Source organism: Lolium rigidum, chromosome 2, assembly GCF_022539505.1.
Source record: "Lolium rigidum isolate FL_2022 chromosome 2, APGP_CSIRO_Lrig_0.1, whole genome shotgun sequence".
NCBI classification, from domain to species: domain Eukaryota; kingdom Viridiplantae; phylum Streptophyta; class Magnoliopsida; order Poales; family Poaceae; genus Lolium; species Lolium rigidum.
The window spans coordinates 158,465,150-158,489,056 of record NC_061509.1 but is presented as its reverse complement, the minus strand read 5'-3'; the positions used below and the strand labels follow the sequence as shown (position 1 = coordinate 158,489,056).

Sequence of the window (23,907 nt, the reverse complement as noted above, 5' to 3'; positions counted from 1 at the left end):
TTATACCGGGCCTCACACCAAAGGAAGTGTGGACGGGGAAATTGCCCGGTTGGCACCAAGGTTAAGATCTCTTATGGGTAAAGCAACACACCTCTGCAGAGTGTAACGAATCGTGACCAGTCACTCCCTGTTTCGGGATATGGAACTGCGAACGCTGCCGGAAAGGAACTCCATGAAGTTTAGTAAACCGGTGAAGGATGACGGACATAGTTCTTCTGAATAAAAGCAACCTTTTGAAGAAGTGATTATAAAAACCTGCATTGGTATTAGACTTTCTGGTCTAATGCCGTAGCTAGTGCATTAAACACCTCTTTCCTATAATGAACTTGTTGAGTACGCTCGTACTCATCCCACTCTTAAATCCCCTGCTTAGATATAGAGGCATCAAAGGAGGATCTACAGTGCAACTCGAAGACCGAGGAGTCAATAGCTACTTCACGGGACAGGATCCGTCAGAAGAGTCCGATACCACATCCCTTTACAGGAGAAAACCTAGATTAGCTATAGAAAGGAACTAGCTTCCTAAACTTAGCTCCTATTTAGCTAGAATCTATTCTTAGCCTCTGTAGCTAGTTAAATACTCTACAAATAGAGTTCGTGATAGGACTAGACTACGAGTCGTTCTTCTGGAGTTTAGTTGCAGATTTTCCTCTTTGTAAAGTAGGAGGTTGTGCTGATCTTCTGTAACAGAGTCGGAGTTGTAATTCTATAGACATGCCTTGGACCCGCATATGTTTCTGTTGTACCACTCTGAGCGATATAATACTAGTGGAACGGTGTTTCATTGGTGTTATATCAGACTTGCATACTACACAATGCAGTGGTATGCCGGGTAGCCACAGCCTCCAACCGGCGGCGTTGGTGGAGCGCCCTAATGAAGTCACTCGCATAGGGTCCTCGACTACATAGTCGACGACAACAACCCGCGGCTAACGATGCTCCTGCCACGGCCGCACATATAGAGGTGGGGCGCCCACCGCTAGTAGACGCCAGGCTCGTCCTCATGCTCGCCGTCGTCTAGGTCCTCCTATTCACCAGCGAGGTACTCCCGTACTCCATGCCTTCATCACGCTATGTTGCGCCGGCGAAGGACGAGCAGGAGGACAACCCTCCTCTCCCCAGGCGCACCGCGCCAGCCTTCTCCTCCCAACGGCCATCTCCGCCTCGTCAGGCCAAAGTGCGAAGTGAAGAAAGATTTGACGCCGCCGCTGGAGTACAAGGTGGCGGCCTTTCAGCTGAAGATCGACGAGGACCCGGAAGAATATCTAGACCAGCGCATCGCGGAGCGCGCCTCCTTGGAGGCCAGGGATGTAGCCGCCACCCACCGCTGAAGCAGGAGCCCATCGACGACGACGAGGACCTTATGGACTAACGGCATCCATGTACTGTCGCCTTGGCCTCGGCCGTGGCCGCCATTAGTTATTTTGTGTTTTCAGATGTTTTGTTTTTAAATTTTAATGCATACTATGTATGCAAGCCCGAATTATCTATGCAATCATTTTTTAAATGAACTGCGGTTAAATTTGAAAGTTTGTTCTTTTTCTGTGGGGGCACGACTGGGAGCCAACCGTCCTTATTTTCATTTTTGCGCCGGCGGCTTCCATACGGCAAATAAAACGGCTGCGCCGAACGCCGTATGGGGGCACTAGTGGAGATGCTCTTAGAAAGTTTCAAATTTAAGAGTCCTTTTCTGAATGTACTGTACTTGGAGAAAAATCAATAGATTTTTTGAGTCAAGTTCCTTTCCATGAAGTACAGACTGTGTACAATGTTTGGATTTCAACAAGGGAAGTGACATATGGACTACTGCGTAGTAGTAGTACAAGTTTTCATCAGCTAGTAACAATGCGAAAACTAATATCAGTTCTTGTGCTTATCTCGCTCCAGGAATGTCAGAAATATTACCAGCTACCGTGGATGGCAAAGAATGCGAGTTAAGCACCACCTGGTTCTGCATTAGAACCAGCATGTTGACACTTCGGTGAGCTTCCGATAACTCCGGGAGCGGCGTGTTACCATCAAGGAACTGCATGATCTGCCGAATGCCCGGCCGCGCACTGGGCAGAGGGTGCGAGCAGAGCAAGCAGAGCGTGAGCACGAAGCTCGCTTCTTGGACGGCGAAGTCGCCTCGGAGACGTGGGTCGACTGCGTCGGTGATCGTCCCCTCGCGCCAATGCTCGACCACGCGATCCACCAGCAGGAAGTGATCGCCGTGCTCATCTTGGGAGATGGGCCGCCGCCCGCACGCGACCTCCAGCATGAACACGCCGAAGGCGAAGACGTCGGACGCCTTGGAGGCCTTGCCCGTGTGCCCGAGCTCCGGGGCGAGGTACCCCATGGTGCCGACCACGTGCGTGGTATGCGGATCAGTGCCGTGATCGTACATCCTCGCGAGGCCGAAGTCGCCCAGCCGTGCGTTCATGTCGGCGTCGAGAAGGACGTTGCTCGCCTTGATGTCTCGATGCAGAATCACCTTCTCCCAGTCCTCGTGGAGGTACAGCACGCTGGACGCGACATCGCTGATGACTCCCAGCCTCTGGCTCCAACTGAGAACCGGCATGCTGTGATCATAGAGAAATTTGTCGAGACTGCCATTTGGCATGTGGTCGTAGACCAGCAGGAGCTCGCGCTTCCGGCGGCAGTACCCAAGCAACCGGACGAGATTCCGGTGCCGGATCTGGCCGATGCTGACCACCTCAGAGATGAACTCCCTCATGCCTTGCCTCGACTCGTGAGACACCTTCTTCACCGCAACCACCGTCCCGGACGCCGGAAGCACTCCCTTGTAAACCCTCCCGAATCCTCCGATGCCTAGCAGCCGCTCGTCGCAGAACCCGTTGGTGGCATGGAACAGATCCTTGTAGGAGAAGCGGTGCGGCCCGAACTCCGTCTCCCAGTCCTCTTTCAGCTCTGCGTACTTGCGCCGCCTCCGATCAATTACGATCACTGTGATAGCCAGTGCCAACACCAATGCCGCAGATGCTATCGGCAACAAGATCTTCAGCATCTTCGACGAGCGCTTGGGGATCGTGAACGGCAGACCCGGCAGCTTCTGTGTGTTTAGCGGCGGGGCTAGCCCGTCCATCCTGAAGCTCCAGGCAAGCACGTAGTGGCGGCTCGATACGACGCCGGTGGACGACGAGAAGCCGACGTAAGCTTCGTCTTGGATAACCGACAACAGGTTCACAGTGGTGGAGAGCAGGGGCAAATAGCTCACACGCGACGTTTCTCACCGCTATTGTCTCTCATGCGACATAGTTGACGGGAATAGCTGCCATACGACGTCTGTGAGCAGCAAAATAGCTCCGACCCACCCATGTTGATGAAACGACCGTGTCACTTGTTTGGGCTGGTTAAGGAGTCATGAATTAGGGTTAGGGACTGCGGGACCCACTCCTTTAGGCCGGTTGAGTCAAACCATCCCCGACCGACCGAGCAGGAACCAACCGTGCCGAAACGGAGCGCGCCATCTGAACGGCAGATCCCTCTTCGACGGCGGCGGCGGCGGAGCTTCCCCTCCTGGGCGTGGCGGTTCTGGCATCGGCGGTGAGTCAAATGGAGCCCATTCTCATTACTCTGACCCAATTTTGGCGAGGAGCTTCCGAATCTGACCCAATTTTGCCCTACACGCAGACATTTGAGGGGGAGGGGCGGCGACGGCGGTGGTGGCAGCGGCGAGGCGGGCAGGCCGGCAGCCCCGCATTGGATGGAGCCGGAAGATTCAAATTCGAGGTAATCCATCACCCTCGTGCTGATTTAGCTTTTGATTAGAGCTCGTTCGGTAGCATTTCGTCTCACTCCCGCGCGCCGAAAACAGGGGAGATGGCCGGCGCCCGCGTAGCTTCGAATTGTCAGTCAAGTTCTTTGTATCTACGGCGAAGCTAGCTGATGGTAGCTTGAGGAACATCGAGAATGGCAGATTAGTTAGTTGGGAGGTTGAATTAGAAGAGATGGATCCACAAGAACTAGTTCTCCAACAAGAGCAAGCGGTGAGGAATGTTGTGGAGAAATTAGGGGAGAGTATTCCTTGGGGTCCGGCGCAAGAAGTGGCATTGCTATGGTACAACGAGAGTAAGGGCGAGTATTCAAGAATTGAGGATGGCGGATCGCTTGTTGATGAAATTGATCGGCAACAGGGGTGGGAACGCGAAAGTGCTACATTTCGGGCCGAGCTTATTGATCTAAAACCAGATTCACCGGTTGGATATGTGCCATCAAAGTTTGCTGTTCAGATTGAGGAGGATGAGTGGGCTGCAAGTAGACAGATAATGCCCATTGTAACCGAGCCGACGGTGTTAGCTGATGATGCACAAGAGGGCTGTGATGGTGCTGCAAATGGGGCTGTTGTTGACTGGAATTCAGTAGAACTCGCTGAACAAACTGATTTGGTCATAGCACCAATGGATGATACCGAGATGGCCAATCTGTTTGGAATTCCGGTAGATGAGAAAAACAAGAAGAACAAGAAGAACAAGAAGGGGAGGGATGCAGCTGATAGTTATGAAGATGTGGATCCGGAGTTGATGAAGGAAGTCTGCAGATGATGTTGATGATGCAAATGTTGAAGAGATGGTAAATGTGTATGACGAGAGATAACCCTATAATTGAAGTTGGAAAATATTTTCCAACCATGGCTGAGTTTCGGATGTGTTTCAAGACTTATGCGAGTGAAGAAACAATTTGACACCAAGACCCCGTGGACGGATAAAAAGAAATTTTATGCGAAGTGCGAGAGGATTTGATGGGGGTGCCGGGCCTTGCAAGTGGTACATATCCGCCGGACGCCAAACGGATGGAAGTAGCATCGGGGTTAATCAAATCCCTCATGAACATACTTGTATTACAAGCTCACGGAATGTATCAACCATGACATCACAGGCCCGGGTTGCACAAAAAATCACTCCAATTTTGGCCAAAAAACCAAACACTACCGCAAAACAACTGAAAGTAGACATGGAAAAGGAATACCCTATTAAACTCAATTATACCACGGTGTGGAAGGCAAAACAGAAGGCAATGAAAGAACTATATGGTGATTGGGCAAATACCTTCGGGATGCTGTATAGTTTCAAGGCAGAGGTTGAGAAGAGATCACCTGGTAGTGTTGTGGAGATAGATACCGAGGTTGCACCTGATGGCAAAGTTTATTTCTCCAAAAATTTTATGGCTTTAAAGCCTTGCATCGATGGCTTCAAAGCAGGGTGTCGGCCATATTTGAGTATAGACTCATCTTTTTTGACTGGAAAGTGGAATGGTCAATTGGCAGCATGCAATGCTCTAGATGGACACAACTGGATGTTTCCTGTTGCTGTTGGCATGTTTCAATCGAGAGACGAGGCTTCATGGACATGGTTCATGATGCGGTTGAAAAGATGCATTGGGCCGGTGACACCTTTGGCTATACACACGGATGCTTGTAAAGGCCTAGAAAATGCGGTCGAATTGTATTTCCACATGCGGAGCGAGAGGGAGTGCTTTGGTCATATGTGGATGAATGTGATCAAGAAACATAGAGGAGAAGAATTTGGGCGACTTTGGCCAGCAGCCGAGCTTACCGTAAAGAGACACATGATTATCACCTTCGCAAAGTTCTTGCGAGCAGATCCGGAGTTTGAGCATTGGCTAAATGCATACCATTCTCTTTTGTGGTATAGGTCGGGATTTAATACGGCCATCAAGTGTGATCACATCAACAACAATCAGCGTGAAAGTTTTAACAACAAGGTGAAGGACTTGAAAGACTTGCTCGTGCATGATATGGTTGACCAAATCAGGATCATGATCATGCGGTCGTGGGAATTGAGAAGAAGATTAGCTGATGCTCGCAAGGGATAAGCTTCCAGCTGTGGTGCGGCAGGTGGTTAACAGAAGCAGAAATCTTACACATTTGGTAGTTGACTCCTCTTCATTGTGGGGTGGTGAAGTGAGAGATACCAAGCTTAGTAAGAGGCATGTGGTTAATACAAGTACAGAAAATTTTGAGGATTGCACTTGCACTTGCCTGGAGTGGCAACACACTCTGGAAAACCATGTGGCCATGCCATAATCTTCTTGGCTTCCAAACCAAAATTAAACATGCACCCTTATCCGCATGAATATTACTCGGTAGCAAGATTCAAGGCTGCCTATGCAACTCCAATACCAGCACTTACGGATCGGTCTCGGTGGCTCGAAGTGGATTTTGAGTTTTCTATGTGTCCCCCTCTTGCCAAAAGAAAGCTCAGCGGACCTAGAGTGAGCGGATACAAGGCTTGGTTTGAGAAAGGTAGGAGTAGTAAGAAGGGGAAAAAGAAAGATGTAGAACCAAAACGATCTCGGAAAGGCAACAAAAATAGATGCAAGTTGTGTCGGGAACTTGGTCACCGAGCTGGATCTCCCAAATGTCGTTACACTCCGTGAAAAGACAAAGTAAGTGAGTTTAAATTGTTGCTGATATGTTACTCGTTTTATATTGTTATACTCGATATGTTACTCGTTTTCGAAGAAAGCGTGGAAGTGAGCTCTCTGTTGTTGAACCCCTTGTTCTTGAAAAGTGTTGGCCAACAAAAAAGGCAAGACTTAATGGGCGTACAAAGAGAAGTCACCGGGATCTGGATGTTCGATGCGATCTGATTCCGTTTTGCTTGATGTGATGCGATCCGCTTCGTTGTGCTCGATGTTGTGCCATCCGATTCGGTTCAGCCTTGATCAAGTGCCACCTGAAGCTGTTGTGCCACCTGAAGTTCGTTGTGCCACCTGAAGCTGTTGTGGTGGCATCTGATTCTGTGCGGCTTGATGTACTGCCATATGACTCAGTTTTGGATGATTGGGTTCAGCTTGATCAAGTGCCACCTGAAGCTGTTGTGCCACCTGAAGCTGTTGTGCCACCTGAAGCTGTTGTGGAAGATGTCATGCAAAGTGAACTGAAACTCGTCAACTCGTTGAGGCATCAAATGAAGGAGAACAAGAACCTGCGTGTGTTGACGATGTGCACAAGATCTTGCAAGCTGTAGGACATGATGTGCGGCGGCCAAGTCCATCTGATGCGAAGAAAACCAAGAGCATGAGGGTTTTGTGTGGCGTGCCGGCACCATCTAGTGGTAAGAAAAAGAAAAGGTCAAGTGCTAGGAAAACCAAGAGCATGAGTGTTTTGTGAAGCTATTTGTATACTTTGAACCGTGACATGTATGCCACTTACTTGTATCTGCCACTTATTTGTATCTCGCCACTTTTAAATTTGAACCGAATTTGAATAATTTGAAATATTTCAAATGTATGCCACTTATTTGTATCTCGTTTTTGGATTAACCGTGACATGTATGCCACTTAGTAGATGTTATGCTCCAAAGGTATGCCACTTGGATTAACCGCGATGTGTTCTCCAAAATGAGCTTAAAAAGAGCCCCAAAGGTAGCCCAAACAGCCCCATTTCTAATTGGACCATTTTTCGACCTTCTCCAATTGGCCTCAAACTCTAGAGTTAGCATCTATATGACCTAAGAAGACAATGTGCACAGGTTTTCCATTTTTTTGATTTTTTTTGAATTTTTTATACTCATTTGAAAATTGGTCAAACCTAGCTTTGACCATGAAAAGCAAGAGTTTGGCACATTGAAATGAAAAACTAAGCTTGGATCCATCTTAGTCACTCCAAAAGGAAGCCATGGCCATGTTTTGGGAAGTTTTCATGATCCAACCCAACATCACCTTTCAAACCCTCGTGACTTAGTACTGGCAGGGGTTCACTATATGGCACCCAACACATGGATTCTCATTTGGCTAGTATGTAGACCATATATATCAACATGAATGCTTGCTATATGACCTAAGAAGACAATGTGCACAGGTTTTCCATTTTTTTGATTTTTTTTGAATTTTTTATGCTCATTTGAAAATTGGTCAAACCTAGCTTTGACCATGAAAAGCAAGAGTTTGGCACATTGAAATGAAAAACTAAGCTTGGATCCATCTTAGTCACTCCAAAAGGAAGCCATGGCCATGTTTTGGGAAGTTTTCATGATCCAACCCAACATCACCTTTCAAACCCTCGTGACTTAGTACTGCGAGGTTCACTATATGGCACCCAACACATGGATTCTCATTTGGCTAGTATGTAAACCATATATATCAACATGAATGCTTGCTATATGACCTAAGAAGACAATGTGCACAGGTTTTCCATTTTTTTGATTTTTTTTGAATTTTTTATGCTCATTTGAAAATTGGTCAAACCTAGCTTTGACCATGAAAAGCAAGAGTTTGGCACATTGAAATGAAAAACTAAGCTTGGATCCATCTTAGTCACTCCAAAAGGAAGCCATGGCCATGTTTTGGGAAGTTTTCATGATCCAACCCAACATCACCTTTCAAACCCTCGTGACTTAGTACGGCAGGGTTCACTATATGGCACCCAACACATGGATTCTCATTTGGCTAGTATGTAGACCATATATATCAACATGAATGCTTGCTATATGACCTAAGAAGACAATGTGCACAGGTTTTCCATTTTTTTGATTTTTTTTGAATTTTTTATGCTCATTTGAAAATTGGTCAACCCTAGCTTTGACCATGAAAAGCAAGAGTTTGGCACATTGAAATGAAAAACTAAGCTTGGATCCATCTTAGTCACTCCAAAATGAAGCCATGGCCATGTTTTGGGAAGTTTTCATGATCCAACCCAATATCACCTTTCAAACCCTCGTGACTTAGTACTTAGCGAGGTTCACTATATGGCACCCAACACATGGATTCTCATTTGGCTAGTATGTAGACCATATATATCAACATGAATGCTTGCTATATGACCTAAGAAGACAATGTGCACAGGTTTTCCATTTTTTTGATTTTTTTGAATTTTTTATGCTCATTTGAAAATTGGTCAAACCTAGCTTTGACCATGAAAAGCAAGAGTTTGGCACATTGAAATGAAAAACTAAGCTTGGATCCATCTTAGTCACTCCAAAAGGAAGCCATGGCCATGTTTTGGGAAGTTTTCATGATCCAACCCAACATCACCTTTCAAACCCTCGTGACTTAGTACGGCGAGGGTTCACTATATGGCACCCAACACATGGATTCTCATTTGGCTAGTATGTAGACCATATATATCAACATGAATGCTTGCTATATGACCTAAGAAGACAATGTGCACAGGTTTTCCATTTTTTTGATTTTTTTGAATTTTTTATGCTCATTTGAAAATTGCGTCTAACCTAAGGTTTGATCACCTTACGAGCAAAAACGGCAAAGTGAAAAGAAATTCCAAACCCAGATCCTTGTTCCTCACTAAAAGGTGAAGATATTGAAATTTGAAAATTTTGAAAAAGCTTTTGCAACCCTTCAAACGGTCGAATATACCCAAAACCACTCAAAAACCTTCAAAACCGTGGGCGATCCGTGGGAGCCTTCGTTCGCAACGTGGACCGTCCATCCACTGATCCTCGACCGTGCGATCTTGTCTTCTAGAAGGTTGCTCACACTGATCCGTGGATAGGCCGTTCTGCAATCTGATTGGTTAGATTTGTAAGGAGCCGGGTTGGAAAGTGGTGCACTCTATAAACCGTTACACGCATGCAAACTCTCTTTTTTTATCCTTCGTGGGCCCCGCTCCCATGCATGCACGCGCGCAGCAGCCCACATGCATTCGGACGTCGCAGCGAGGCTATTTTTCCGGAGATGCCCTGCGCCGCGTTTTTCATAGAGATGCCCTGCCTCCCCGCTAACCTTTATTCGGAGAGATGCGAGATTCCATGCGTCGCGTCGATTCGGAGAGATGCCTCGCGTCGCGTCGATTCGCAGAGGCGCCCGATTCAGAGAGATGGCATCACGGGAGGGAAAAGACGAGCACGAACGACGTGAATACACGGCCGACGAAGCGGCACACGCGTGAGTGACACGTACTATGAGGGCTATTAATTCACCATTGTTTTGATGACTCGACGTTCCGCCGTCCCGCTATAAAACAAGCACCCAAATCAACTCTATCTCTCACACCGCATCCCATTGCCTTCTTGCCTCTTGCCCTAGCTTCTTCTCCAAAACACATCTCAGCCGCCGTAGCCCCTCTCCGCCGTAGCCCACCATGCGGTTCAACGGCCCGACGTTCCGCCGTCCCGCTATCACCGACGAGCGGCAGCACCCACCGGGCAGGCTCGTGGAGAACACCTTGAGGTGCTGGTCCATCTCTAGGTGGAGGCCCTGCGCACGAGTTCGCCGGATTCTTCCTCACGGCCTGCTTCGCGCACCTCCCGGAGGGCACGCCGCCGATGTTCTACATCACGCAGGTCCGCCCGGGAGGCGGCGGCCTCCGTGTCACCTTCACCAACCCCTTCGACGCCTACCATCTGCTCGGCCAAGCATTTTGGTGCGGCTGCGAGTTCATCGCCTTCACCATGTGCAACATCTTCACCCAGTGGGACTACATCTTCCCGCACGCCAGGCACATGCACAGCCTCCCCTACATCCATCCCGACGAGGAGTGAAGGGCGGAGAGCGACGACGAGGAGCGAGGGCGACGAGGAGTCCGAAGAGGCGGTTTCGTACAAGTTGTTTAATGTCATCGAGTCGGTAGTGTTATCGTGTCATCGAGTCGGTAGTGTTATCGTGTCATCGAGTCGGTAGTGTCATCGTGTCATCGATCGAGTCGGTCGTGTCATCGAGTCATGTATCCTATTATGAAATATTTGCTATATTTCCTATATTTTATTGTCTATATGGTCTACTCTTCCATACACAAACTTGTCTTATTTTGTGTGCACCAAACTTGAATGATCTCCCAAATACCAAATACCAACAAGAAATATTTTCCATACACAAACTTGAAAGAAATGTGCTAAAATATATAAGAAATGTGCTAATGTGAAACTTCAATAGAATTTGTTCGTTTTTAGAAGAAAATTATTCAAAATGTGCTAATATATATAAGAAATGCCCCACTCACACCATTTGCCCCCTCTCAAAATTTTGTCGGGCTCCGCCATTGTTGAAAGATGCCTTTTGTTTAACTTGACACGTACACACATATGTCTACGTGATCCATCACAACACCACAATAATATTACAGCCAAAACGGACGCAATATGATTGAAACGAAAACAAAAGAAAAACAATTATTCACTAAGCCAAAATGACAAACAAAAAATATATCGGGTAGTACTCACGGCTTGGCCCAATAACGGGCCCAACATAGAGCCCATGAACTGCTCATGAAATTGTCACTCTTTCTATTTCGGAATGTGCTAACTGAATTTGGATTGGGCAGACTTGATAGATTCATAGCTAATTTTATTCGAATTCATTTTACAAACAACATCCTACAAACAGCAGGCCCGCAATCCACAACTCCTAAATTCAAATTGCTAATCCGAACGGAATAGAAACAACAAATAAATGGCAATAATACACATATAGAATGCTCCTGCCATCATGTTTGACTGCTTCTTCAAGTGCACAATTTCGCTCAATTGTTTGTTCAATTTCGCAACTCTCCGTTCAGCGCTCCATTCACCGCAAAATCCTCCCGAACCGCTCCGTTTGAGATCACCTCCTCCACAACAGATGCGGGAGCCCGGATTGAGGGGCAGCACTTCAACTTTAAGTCCTCGAGTTCGAATGTACTTATCCATCCACTCGAAATGGCCGCATTCATCCAATTCCTGAAAAGAAGATCGGAAACCCTAATTCCCAAATTCCCAAATTCCCAAATCCAAATTCCCAAATCGAGTCAAATCGAGACGAAACCCTACCTTTCCATCCCGGCCCAGGTATGGCTTGCTTTCGCATTTGACGAACTCGCGACCGACGTTGCCCCTCTCCGAGCGCACACATGTCAACCGCTTCGGTAGGTCGACGCGAGGGCGGTCGGGGCATCTACTCATCGCGATTTCTCCGTAACGGGGCCATGACCTCCGTGAGCCGGATGCGGAGCTCGACATCCCTCGCCGCCGCCGCCACGGACCGTTGCTCGGGAGGAGCGGGAGGAAGAACTGGGAACGGAGGAGCTGGGAGCCGGAGGAAGAACGGCGAAGAAACAGGGAACGGAGGAACAGGGGATCCGTGCTCGGGTCCTTATCCGAGCTGGCGAGCTGTGGGCCCTGCATAGCAACGGTCCACCGGTGGGTCCCGCGTGGATATGTGCTGGGTCCTTGTCCGAGCCGGCGAGCGATGGGCCCCGCATAGCAACGGTCGACCGGTGGGTCCCACGTTCAAACAGATCAGCACAAGTAATCCGGATTCGTTTATTCCTTCGCTATTAATGGGCGTGTCGGGCCGTGGCTATTTGGGCCGTTCAGTCTGTCGTGCGCTAGCTATTTCGTCGAACGACGTCGTTTTCCAGCGAATAGCGGTGAGAAACGTCGTGTGTGAGCTATTGGCCCGGAGAGCAGAGGCCTCTTGGGCTTGGGCACCTCCAGGGGCGCCATGGTGATGTTGACCAGCGAGGTGAGCGCGTCGAAGTCCACCCACACCTGCGCGGCCGTGCGGTTTAGCAGGCTCATGTTCCTGAACGCACCGGTGCCGTCATCGTAGTACCCCGCGTTGTCGGCGACGACGGACTTGAGGCCGTCCACGTTGATCCCGACGTGGTTTCCGCTCATGTCCCCGAACTCCGCGTTGACGACGGTGTCTAGCTCGACGGCCAGGAAGTGGTTGCTGGCATTGCCGTTGTTGGCCGCGTTGGCCAGGCCCATGTACTGGCTCTGCAGCGCCGTCGAGAAGTTGCTGCTCTTGGAGACCACGAAGGCCAGCCCGGGGCTGCTGATGTCGGCGTACTCGCTGAGGATGCCGAACACGAAGGCCGTGGAGAAGGATCGCGGGGTTGAGGCGGCGGCGTGGAACCGCAGAATGGAAGAGTAGAAGGCGTGGCCTTTCAGCAGAGTCGTGCCGTTCGTCAGCATGAGGAGGCCGTCTGCGGTGACCTCCGCAGTACCGTCGAGCAAGAGGTTCGCGCCCGCGAAGCCATCGAATGTGAACTGGTCGACAGCCGGAGATGCCAAGAGAAAGCCATGATGGAGAGTTAAGAAGAAGAGCAGAGAAATGACGCTCATGGTTGGTTGGATTGGATTGCTATCGCCGATGCCCGCTGGCGCAGGGCTTTCGCGCCTAACTACTAGTAGCCTGAGGAAGAAAATTCTATACGACCTGGGTCGTACAGTCCCGATGGCTGGACCCAGTCCAGCGATCAACACCTGGAAAAACGAATCTCAACGCAACTGATCCCCTGTTTCTTTCGATTCACAATTCAACTGTGTCCGATTCTTCTCCTTCCATTCACAATTAATTTTTGAGCGACTTATGTTAGGGCCGTGAGCCCGTGACGGCCGTCCGACGAGGGCAATCACACGCTGCTGCCGGTTCCGCGAGCGGCGGCGTCGCTGACAATTTCTGGTCCGCCAACAATGTCGCGAGCGGGGACGTCGAGGAGGGTGGCCAGTCCGCCGGAGGTGTGCTGCGAACGGGGGAGTCAAGGATGGTGGCCGGTCCGTCGGCTCCTCTACACAGCTCTGGTGGATGCGCCGCTGGGCGATTGGCGATGGACGATGGTTAGCTGCGGCATCCAATTCTGTAAAGAAGGAATCGATAGGATTTTTTATGAAGAGAAATTAGGGAACCAGTTGCTTTGTGATTTGGACGCCAGATGTCGCGCACTGGAGGTGATCCACCGATCTGGGCAGTGCGACCCGGTCGCATAAGATTTTCTTCCGTAGCCTGAGGTTGTTTCCACGAAAAAATGGAACAACCAAAGGAATTTACTAGTACTATCGCTGGACGGAGAAGTACGACTGACTAGGCTAATCCACGAGAGATCTGTTCTGTTAAACACTTCAACTTGTACAATAAACAATAAAATTGCTACATCTCACTAAACCGTTTCGTTTTCAATCTTACTGTCGCTAAGCATACAATCATTGACTTGACCCGCAGTTGTCAACTTGCGTGGAAAAATTGTAAGAAATTGCCAGTACTATCATTGATTTGAACAATGGAACCCGTCGATGACGGTGTGCCCCGTGCTTTATAAATAAAGCAACACACCGCTAAACCGATACAAATTACTAGTGAGGAGAACCATTTATAAAATATATACAAAATAGAAAATAAGAATAAGAGTTGCCACCCCCTCCAAGATACAACCGATACAACTGACAGAAGGTGAAACTCCGCCTCCTTGTGAAACCACCAGACAACGTCGTCTTACTCCAACTTTTTGTTGGGTGATCTGTAAAGATAAACACAAGATAGATGAGCGTTAATTCACTTTTATTTTTCGTATTTGCGTACTTTTTTCCGTGTAAATGTAAAGTTCCATCATTGCTGATTTGGCACGATGAACTTGCATGTTGTTCCTTGCCTTGCTGCATATTTGACAGTTTTGGCAAGTCAATGTCCATGTTCTTGTTTATATGTATTTACAGTTTATTGTCAGATTTCCATACCTTAGCTTTGTGTACCTATTGATGAACTGTTCGGGATTGGTTGCCCCTGTCATTCTCATCTAGACCCTGGTTAACATAATCTCCATGGCAATTTACTTTTCGATGTAGATTAGAAGTTCCCCGAATCTCTCTGCACAACAATCTTTATTGGACAAAACCAGCAAATAGAAATCATAATCACTATCAGTATTTTAATAAAATCTTATTTTCTATTCATTTTTTCAGTAATGTTTTTGTACCTTCATACTATGAATAAATGGAGAGTAAGTTGAGTCGGGATCACCATGCAGCAGTTCCATTTATGAAAAGTTTGGTTGCATGAGTGTCTTTGGTCAGTTTTGTAATATGAAAAAAACACGATATTGATTATGCTAAAGAAATCAGATCTTTATTTGTGTAAGTACATGTGCATTGATATGATCATTTCCTACATTTGTGCTGCAAGCCTCTGCACTGCCATCATTTAGTACCTGCAAAATAAGAAAATGAATCATGAGTATTGATTTTGGATATATGTCGGTGATTGCTTTTTCATATTGCCTCATTTTATATAGTTTTTATTTCTATTGATGGTAGTATGTGTCATTTTTAATCATGCTGATTCAATCAGTGTGTGGATCTTGACTTTTACTATGGTATTCAAGTTTCATGATTCAGTGTGTGTCATTAGACAGCTTGGCGTTATTCATGTTGGTTGAAACGATAGCCCCGGTTGAGGGGATCGGTTACGTGTTTATAAGAGATGGAAAAGCCCCATCAGTGGCATTACAAGGAAAGTATTAATCGGTGGTTTATATTGTACCATAACGGCTAATACAGAAATAAAAGGAAGGTACAACGGTATTGTCTAACACATAAAAGGAAGTTACAATGTTATTGTCTAACACCCCCCTTAATCTAAGTCTTGGAAGAAATGGAAAGGTTGAGATTAATTTCGATATGTTTTGTACGAGCGTGAAACACCGGGTATAGAATGCTGAGAAGTCCTTGATTGGTAATGCCTTAGTGAAGTCGTCTGCAATTTGATCTTTGGTAGAGATGTGCCGAATGGCAAGGAGCTTCTTGGCAACCCGCTCGCGAACAAAATGAAAATCAATTTCGATATGTTTTGTACGAGCGTGAAACACCGGGTTTGCTAATATGTAAGTGGCACCAAGGTTATCACACCATAAACATGACTTTTCTCTGAAAGCTTCTTTACTTTTGCAATACTTTTGATATAGAAAATAGAGGACCATCCCAGACCAAGCACCTGCAAACAATATAGCGAAAGTATTACAAACATAGATTTTATGGCAAACATAGATTTTATGGCAATCTTGACACCCTACTATCCTAGTTTTTGTCCTGTAATAAACAAAAAGTACTACAGGTGTTATATGGTTTCATCTAGCATTAATCTTCTACTGAGCTAGTATAGAACATATATACTTATATACTATATATAAAAGCTGACCCTTTTTGCTGAGATCTTAGAGCTTTGGCTTTAAACACTGTTCACAGTTGCTTTTTACCCAATCAAAGTTTGACGCGTGGGCAATTTTTACGGACGATGGGTAATCTGGATTCTGGAACCTCCTAGCTGAGTTCCGTCGGTCAAAGCGGTGCAGCCCACGATCTTTTTTTCTTTGATTGATATCTGCCCGGTTTCTACGGAGGCAGAAGAGACTGTGTCCTACCCTTTCATCGAGAGGAGCTGTAGACGGCCGGGAGTATATGGAGTTGGGCGCCGGCTGAGAGGTAGGCAGCAGCAGCTGGCGTTGCATCGGCGGCGGCGCGGTGGAGGACCTCGGAGCCCTCTTTCATGCCTTTCCCCACCTCCACCGCTTACCCCCATCTCTATTCATCTTTCCATCCGCATCTTCACCGGGGGCAGCTCCATCCGCAGCCATGGCTAGGTCTTCAGATTGGACTTTATTGAGCAGGATGCGGGCGTTCCAGCGGTGCCTCCGCGGTTCGCGGCGGCAGAAGGGGCACCACGTGAGACTTCACCCCTTCCCCGCAGTCCCTACTTGCTCACCTGCCTCCCAGGCCTCCGGCGCTTCTCTCTCATGCTCTCTATTTCCACAGTCCAGAGCATGCGAACGGTTGGAGTGGCGGCGCCGCCTCCCTTCTGCATCGCTTTCTCCCCCCTTCGCGTAGTCATTCGTGCTCGCCTATATGCCTTTCTTGGTGCCTACTTCCTCAGGGCTGTGTCTTCGTTCCGATTGCCGTTCCTCCCGTTCCGGGCATGACTGCCATGTTTCGCAAGGTGCTGCAGTTGGCTGTGCGATCAGGTCTGAGCTTGATCAATTATGGATGTTGGCTCTTTTTGCTATTTTTTGCTTTTCTTTGATCAATTTCGTGCCTATTTCTCAGGTTGTTGTTTGTGCTTTGTTTGACGTCAGAGCTTGGAGACCATAGATCTGGCAAGGCAACCACCCGGCAAGATACCCTTTGGCAGTTCCAGTGATTCCTGGATCGATAAGGTGAAATCTTGATCACTCTATTTGTGCTCTTTTTCTTCCTCTATATCTTTTTTCTTTTATCTTTTTATTTCTATCTACTAACCGTATTATGCAACTGCCACTCTCTGTTTGCATTACTGCCTGATCTAAAAATCAATAATTGCAGGCAGATCGGAAAAGTAAGGACGCACACACCACCACTTACACAAATTGGATTTTGTTGTTGTCGACGTGAGATATCCCTCGAAAATTCAAACAATCTGTTTACTCGCCCTCTGTTAGAGACCACTTGAATTGTTAAAACCAATATCTAGCCTCCTTTCCCCAACAAAAATATTGCTATCTGATTATCTACATTTGCTGTAATTGAACTTCACAGATGACGGTCTTCCTTTTATCATTATACAATGCTACACTTCCATAAGTACTTAACCTTATTCTCATTCAGGTATGAATAGACCAACATTTTTTACTCCATCTTTGTAAGCTACGGAAAATTAGACCTGACAATAATCTGGTAAAGGATTAATGACAAATGGTTCTGCCACCGCAAGATAACACCTGATCTGTGGATTACATCTATCCTGATTAGTTTTTATTTTCATGCTTCAGTTAATAGACCTGATGGTCGTATTTTACTGCTTCAAGATTGTTTTAGATGAAGTGCTGCTGAGTGTAGAGATGGCAGAGAACTCCGAAAAAAAGAAGATATTTTATACACTGTTTTCAAATATTGTCTGGATAGAATGTACTTCAACACCTGATTCTGGGAAGCAGAACAGTATCTGCCAGTGATGTTTCCTTGAAACATTGTCAAATGAACTTGATCTATCCAGAGCTATGTTTACAGGTTGGTCTGCTGAATTTTGTTGAGCTTTGTGTACACAAATTGGGTGTTTATATTCAAATAATGTGAAGTACGTTTGGTGGTTTCGGGTCTAGGGAAAGGTACGAAAGGTTGTATGGCTCCTTCCAATCAGGTAGTCGGGTCTTGGTAGGCTGGTGTCAAGGTTCAGTTCACCATCGGCCACTTGAATTGTTAGAACCAATATGTAGCCTCCTTTCCCCAAAAAAATATAGTGTTATCTGATTATCTCCATTTGCTGTAATTGAACTTCACAGATGACAGTCTTCTTTTTACCATTATAATGCTACACTTCCATAAGTACGTACCCTTATTCTCATTCAGGTATGAATAGATCAACATTCTGTGAAGTATGTTCGGTGGTTTCAGGTCTGGGGAGAAGTAGGAAAGGTTGTATGGCTCCTTCCACTCAGGTGGTTACAGACAAGCCGAGTTTCGGGTGCTCTGTGGTGTTGAGTACTCCGAGGTGGCTGCCCCATTATGGATAATTAGAGAATGCTTGCAAATATTTTTGTTGACTCTCACCGCAAGAGAAGGTTAATACTTATGATCAATTTAGATTTATTACTCTGCCATGTAGTTTCGAATGCTGCTGCCAATATTTTTTTTCAAAACCAGTTATCTGTGGAGTTTTTCTTGATAACGGTGTTTTTATCTCAGGATATGTTGGCCTACTTCTGGATCAAGGACAACTAAGGTTGCGCAGGTAACACAACATGCGCACACAGTGACATGGATATTACTTAAGCAAGCAGTGTGGCCTTGCCTTGCCTTGCCTTGCCATAGCGCAACCCGAGACATGGACTCGACGGTTGTAAGATTAGTATGCCTTTATGCCCTTTTGTAAAGGATACCACTATTCGTGGTATGCCTTAACGCGATATTACTTAAGCAAGCAGTGTGGCCTTGCCTTGCCATCCCATAGCGCAACCCAAGACTTGGACTCGAAGGTTGTAAGATTAGTATGTCTTTATTCCCTTTTGTAAAGGATACCACTATTCGTGGTATGCCTTAACGCTATAGGCTTTATAGTGTATCTCTCATTGAGCTGAGAGATACTTATGTCTACTGTCATGTACAACTCAATAGTTGCCACTTTACTAGCTTACATAATGAACTGTATTTGTTAGAGTGGTGTTTTCCTTCAGAAAAAAATGCATGCAAAATGGGGTATTAATGTATTATAATTCTTTGTCGTCATATATCGATGCAGCAAGGTAGATTTATCTTCCCCCTTCTAATTCAGTACAGTGCCATAGATTCAGGTTTAACCACCAATTCGATATTTCTGTAACCTACCCGCAGGTTACCCTCAGGATAAGCCCAATAAGAAATTTCCATAATAGATAACTTTTCATCATCAGTTCAGTATCGTTGCCACTAGACGTATGACATGGAAGAAGGTTCAGGTTGGAGACATTTTTGTTCCGCTATAACAATGTGTTAGTACAACCTTATAAGAAATAACTTACTGTTTTGAGGATTATTCGTTTTGGTGTGTCGATTGCTTTTGTTCTGCTTGCAGTTCTCATATTATTCTATTGAAAGTACAGTGCCTCATATTTGTTGAGTGCTGATGCAGCACATAGATTACTTTCTTGGCATTGCAATCAGAACATAGGTCTATAGTACCATACAACATATAGTTATTCACGTTTAGTGCATTGCTGATACTACAAAATGTTGTCTCTGATTCTTTGTTCTCCCCCCTTTTTTAGAGTAAATAGTGGGAGAGTTTCCATCTGCATTTTTTTTAATAATTAATAAATTTACAAAGTTACAAGTGTGTGTAAGAAGGATTAAAGAACAAAAGGATCTTGGTCTGAGTCTGTAACCACATGCCAAGCTATTCTGCATTTTTTTTTATTCTGTACTTCAGCTAATTCACCGAGTCATCACGACCCCGATCTTTCCAGATGGCAAATATAAATGTCCTTTGCTTGATGTGTTTGTGCATGCTGATGCAATCCTAAACGTTGTGTTTTCTAGCTAGATGTTCTACAGTAAGTTTTTATAAATTACTCAATGTTTGATTTTTAATGTTTTGCAGAAAATAGGGGCTGCTTATTTGAACTCCATCGAGGGAGCAAAACTATGCTCAGCGGATTAACCTGTCATATCTACAGATGTCAGCTGCAAGTGTTTGATGCTTAAGTTGGCTACAGCAGTTGACGCAGGTCATGGATAGAGCGAACTTACTTCAGATGGAGATGTTGCCATGCTACTGCCAGCCGGTTCTACTTTGTGGCAGTGTTTTATTTTGTGTTGTCTATGTTATTAATTGCGAAAGACTATTTCTATTACCTAGGTTTGGTTCTACACCTATTGGTTGTTTACCCAGCATTAATCTACAGCTCCATGCATGTGATGATATCTTTTCTTTCGTTTCCAGTCTCCAATATTATGCCAAAGCCTTGGCAGAACAATAACCTCTTCAAATTGTCTATATTTGGTTCTATTGATTTACTTAGTATGAATACACACTCTCCATAGTTAATCTTTTCTCACCTCTCCGGTATTTCGTTAAGTTATTGGTCTACCAATCACTCAATGGAGGCAGGCTTTAACGAATGGAGCTAACTGAATATCAAACTAAATCAAAGCCGCGACAGAACAGAAAAAAGGTTCATCTTCTCTTCTTTCCATAATTCATTTGCCCTAAAGAGAGGAATGGACCACCAAAATGCTTACGGTATAATGTCTTCAGATTTGATGAAACCATGTGTGAGTCAATCCTATTTTCGATAGGACTGGTTAACAATTAAATCCAATTTTTCCTATTATTTGAGAAAATATAGAGCAAGATTCCATAATTCATGGAATGGACCACCAAAATGCTTACGGTATAATGTCTTCAGATTTGATGAAACCATGTGCGAGTCAATCCTATTTTCGATAGGACCGGTTAACAATTAAATCCAATTTTTCCCATTACTTGAAAAAATATATAGCAAGAACTAGCGTACCAGGCCCCACGATCCGACTCCATTCCATGGAGCTCCACGACCCGACTCCATTCCTTGGAACTCCACTTTGACCAAGCGTTGCAAGAGCAGAACACCGAAGCGCCGCCCACGCCCAGTCGCCGCCCTCTTTTCCCATGCTTCAAGTTTGGGCATCCTTTTGCCAGCGCGCGAGCTGGTGTGCCCGCTGCGAGGCCGTCCATGGCCAGCGCGGCATCGCAAACAGAGCACGCCCGATCCTCACCCATCCCGCAGCCTCTTCTTCTTTCTCCTCCGCCATGTTCAATGGCAAGGAACAAATTTCCGCCAACCGCCGCCCGCCATAGATCCAGTGGCGAACGAAGGAAGAAAAACAGGAGTAGGTGACCGCGCTAGGTACCAACCGAGGCCCCTTGCAGCCTCCGTGCTTAGGATTTTCTCCTGCTCCGCTCCTCCACTCCGGCCATGGCTCCTCCAGCTCTGTTTTTCCGCCCCAACGTGGCGGCCGCGGCTCCTCCTGCTCCGCTCCTCCGCTCCGGCGTGGCTACTCCGCCGCCCTGGACCCGCTTGCCTCACTTTGATTTGTCCTCTTGCTCATTTTTGTTGCTTTCACCTCTAGAAGGTTCAGAAGGAGAAGAAATGGTCGAAATTGCTATCAGAAAACGTATGGAACAAACTCACTAACATAACCCATCTATCCAGTTGAAAAAACCGTTCAGTTAACCTATCGATCAAAAAGGAAATAGGTAGAGTTACTAGAGCACCCCGTCGAAAAATAGCCCAGTATGATACTATTTGAGGGCGCATATTCCAGTGACGATAATTTCTTAACGGTGCAAGGCGTGTTTTGGCAGTAATTTTTCATGACACGGCAACTACCTATATTTTTTTAGAAAGTAATTTCTCAGTAGACATCTTAAACATTGCCGATGTTAACTATGAAACACACCGTTAACTACCTACTATTAATTATTTAAGGCAGCATATTTCTCCCCTATTTATTTTGCAACGACACACAAAAGTAGTAATTTTTACACTAACATTCAACCTCAAATGTGGTTCTCTATTACCCGCCGATATTTTCTTAGTAGTGCATGATTTTTCAAGGTGATTCCAAAAAAAACCAACATCCGCCCCCTCTTTTACTCAGGAAATATAATGTTGCGTAACACCGAAAAAATATGCTTACTCTACATTCGTCACATTTTCACTCGGATGATTTTCTTCTACGGTAACTTTAGAAAGATAGATTTACTTCATCACCCGTTGCCTCTTCCGGCCGGAGAAGTACCATTTTCTTTTGTAGCAACATCTAAAACAAAAGCACTCCACCATCCGCCGCCAATTTCACTGGCACTTTCGCGGTACTTCAACACCCTAGATATTGTACTATTTCTACAAAATTGTAACCAGCGATCTTGCTACCAAGGGCGCGGTCGAGTTTTACATGTTTCTTCGGCTGTTTTTGAAAAGGAACCCCGCACTGTTAAACCTAAAAACATCGTTTTGAAAAAAATTGCACCGTAGACAACACGGGCGCGGCGTGCGCCGCGCCCCATACTTCCTAGTAGGATGTACAGTTACCTTCAGAAGGAAAGCTGAAGCACATAGAGGAATGCATGTTCCCGAACCATTGCAGAATATCTGCAGGGGTATTACAAGCAATGAGTATAATTTTGCTTATTCAGTGTAATGGGCGCCAATAAGTTTGAAAGAGTGCATACCACTTGTGGTCTGATTCTTATTATTAGCCACATAGCATGTAAAGCAGCAAGCAGTGTCGTTGCGATGGAGGTAATGTAAGATTGGCCTACTTCACGGCTACGATATATCTGCATGAATCGAGCACTCTCAGTGATCTTCTTTCTATCACCCTAAAGAAAGGTATCATTAGGGTCATATTCATAACTGGAAATATTTGCAAAAACATCATATTTCGTGTAGTAATATAATGAGCTCGACCTGAATCAATGACGTCTCATAGACCTGTGTCTTCTGAAGGATCATGTTGTTAGTAAGTGCAGCTACATAGCACCTTGGCGTAAACCTATCCTTCTGAAGCTTTGCTATAATATTCATCATTGCTGCAGTATGCCCCCTGAGAAAGAAACACGAAAACTAATAAGTCAACATAATGTTACATTCATTTGCGGAAAGTTATGATTGTAGGGTTTAGGAACTTAATGTTTTCCCAATTGCGTGGAATGGTAAAGTCCAATAAATAGAAATAATATTGTTGAATACACTATGTGAGTACAGTGTCATCAGATGTACATAACCAAACAGGACAATATATGCACTCATGATTGGGCTGACAACGGGCACTTGGCCTGGTTCCACCGGCCCCTATGCCGGTCGAGTCTGAGTCAGTCTCGACCAGATCCCGATCTGGGTCGGTTTGTATCAGTTATTTCGACCTCTAGTCATCCTGAACCCGTATATAAGTGCTGAGGATGCCCCCAAAATAACTTTAGACCATGTTTAAGATAAACCCTAGTTCATAGTTGATTGCTTTGCAACACTATTGAATTCTATACACCGATTCACATCGACCTGGCGTTTTGCTACTGAAAGTTTGTGTGATCTATCGTTCCACTAGGAATTGGGAGATTGCAATTTACCTCTTTGTGGTTGGCGGCTACATGCGCAAGTGTGTGGAGTTGCGAATATCTTGCAGGGTTGAGAGCTGTTGCATTGGCGATAGGGATCGATCGAGAGACTCGTCAGCGTCATACAAGTTATCATCCACTTCATCGTCGTGTATCTCCGCTGTGTTCATCACGTGTTCATCACCATCCACCTCGCTTACTGAGAAGATCGGGCAACCCCTTATCACAAGGGTTGTGTCGTCCTCAACCTCCCAACCTAACCTCCTAGGTTTCTCTCCGCCGAGCGACTCCGGAGGCGATCTTCGTCCTCACCGCCCATCCTCCCCCTCTAGCGGATCCTGGCTCGCGCCTCCACCGAGGCCTACGATAGTGGCGGTCCCCCTCTTGGCAAAGTACGGAGGGGAGGAGAGGGTTTCACAACGGCATCTCCACGGGCGGTTGGTGGGACACCGACGATTGTACTTCATGTCGCGGCCTTGACGACCGAGGCCTGTAGCTGGGGTGGTGATAGGCGGCGTATGTCGCGAAGCTCTGGCGAGATCCTCGAGCGGCATGGAAGCGGGTCAATGATCTGGGCCTTAGGCCCAATATGGACTAGCCAACTGTCATGGATGGATTTTGTGGACTCTT

General features: G+C 46.1%; 2 protein-coding genes and 1 long non-coding RNA gene across 7 annotated transcripts; 1 reads left to right on the top strand and 2 right to left on the bottom strand.

Moving 5' to 3' along the window:
* Positions 1–1,873: 1,873 nt before the first annotated feature.
* On the bottom strand, positions 1,874–13,025 carry LOC124687547 (L-type lectin-domain containing receptor kinase SIT1-like). The gene is made up of 2 exons (XM_047221322.1): positions 12,356–13,025; positions 1,874–3,192 (listed from the first exon to the last, which is right to left on the bottom strand). Exons 1-2 carry the CDS (start codon positions 13,023–13,025, stop codon positions 1,874–1,876), a joined length of 1,989 nt encoding a protein of 662 aa, XP_047077278.1.
* A 2,524-nt stretch (positions 13,026–15,549) lies between these two features.
* Positions 15,550–22,759, bottom strand: LOC124690251 (UDP-N-acetylglucosamine transferase subunit ALG14-like). Its single transcript, XM_047223661.1, has 4 exons — positions 22,631–22,759; positions 22,393–22,542; positions 22,253–22,312; positions 15,550–15,666 (listed from the first exon to the last, which is right to left on the bottom strand). The coding sequence occupies exons 1-4, from the start codon at positions 22,748–22,750 to the stop codon at positions 15,550–15,552; spliced, it is 447 nt and encodes a 148-aa protein (XP_047079617.1). The 5' UTR covers positions 22,751–22,759.
* LOC124687548 lies at positions 16,549–20,047 on the top strand. 5 transcript variants are annotated; one of them, XR_006998246.1, is made up of 5 exons: positions 16,549–16,690; positions 16,802–16,882; positions 17,028–18,262; positions 18,387–18,432; positions 19,777–20,047. It is a non-coding gene; the product is annotated as an uncharacterized LOC124687548 (long non-coding RNA). The 5 variants fall into 5 exon arrangements; XR_006998243.1 differs by having other exon boundaries at positions 16,773–16,882; XR_006998245.1 differs by having other exon boundaries at positions 16,773–17,711; positions 18,096–18,262.
* Positions 22,760–23,907: the final 1,148 nt, after the last annotated feature.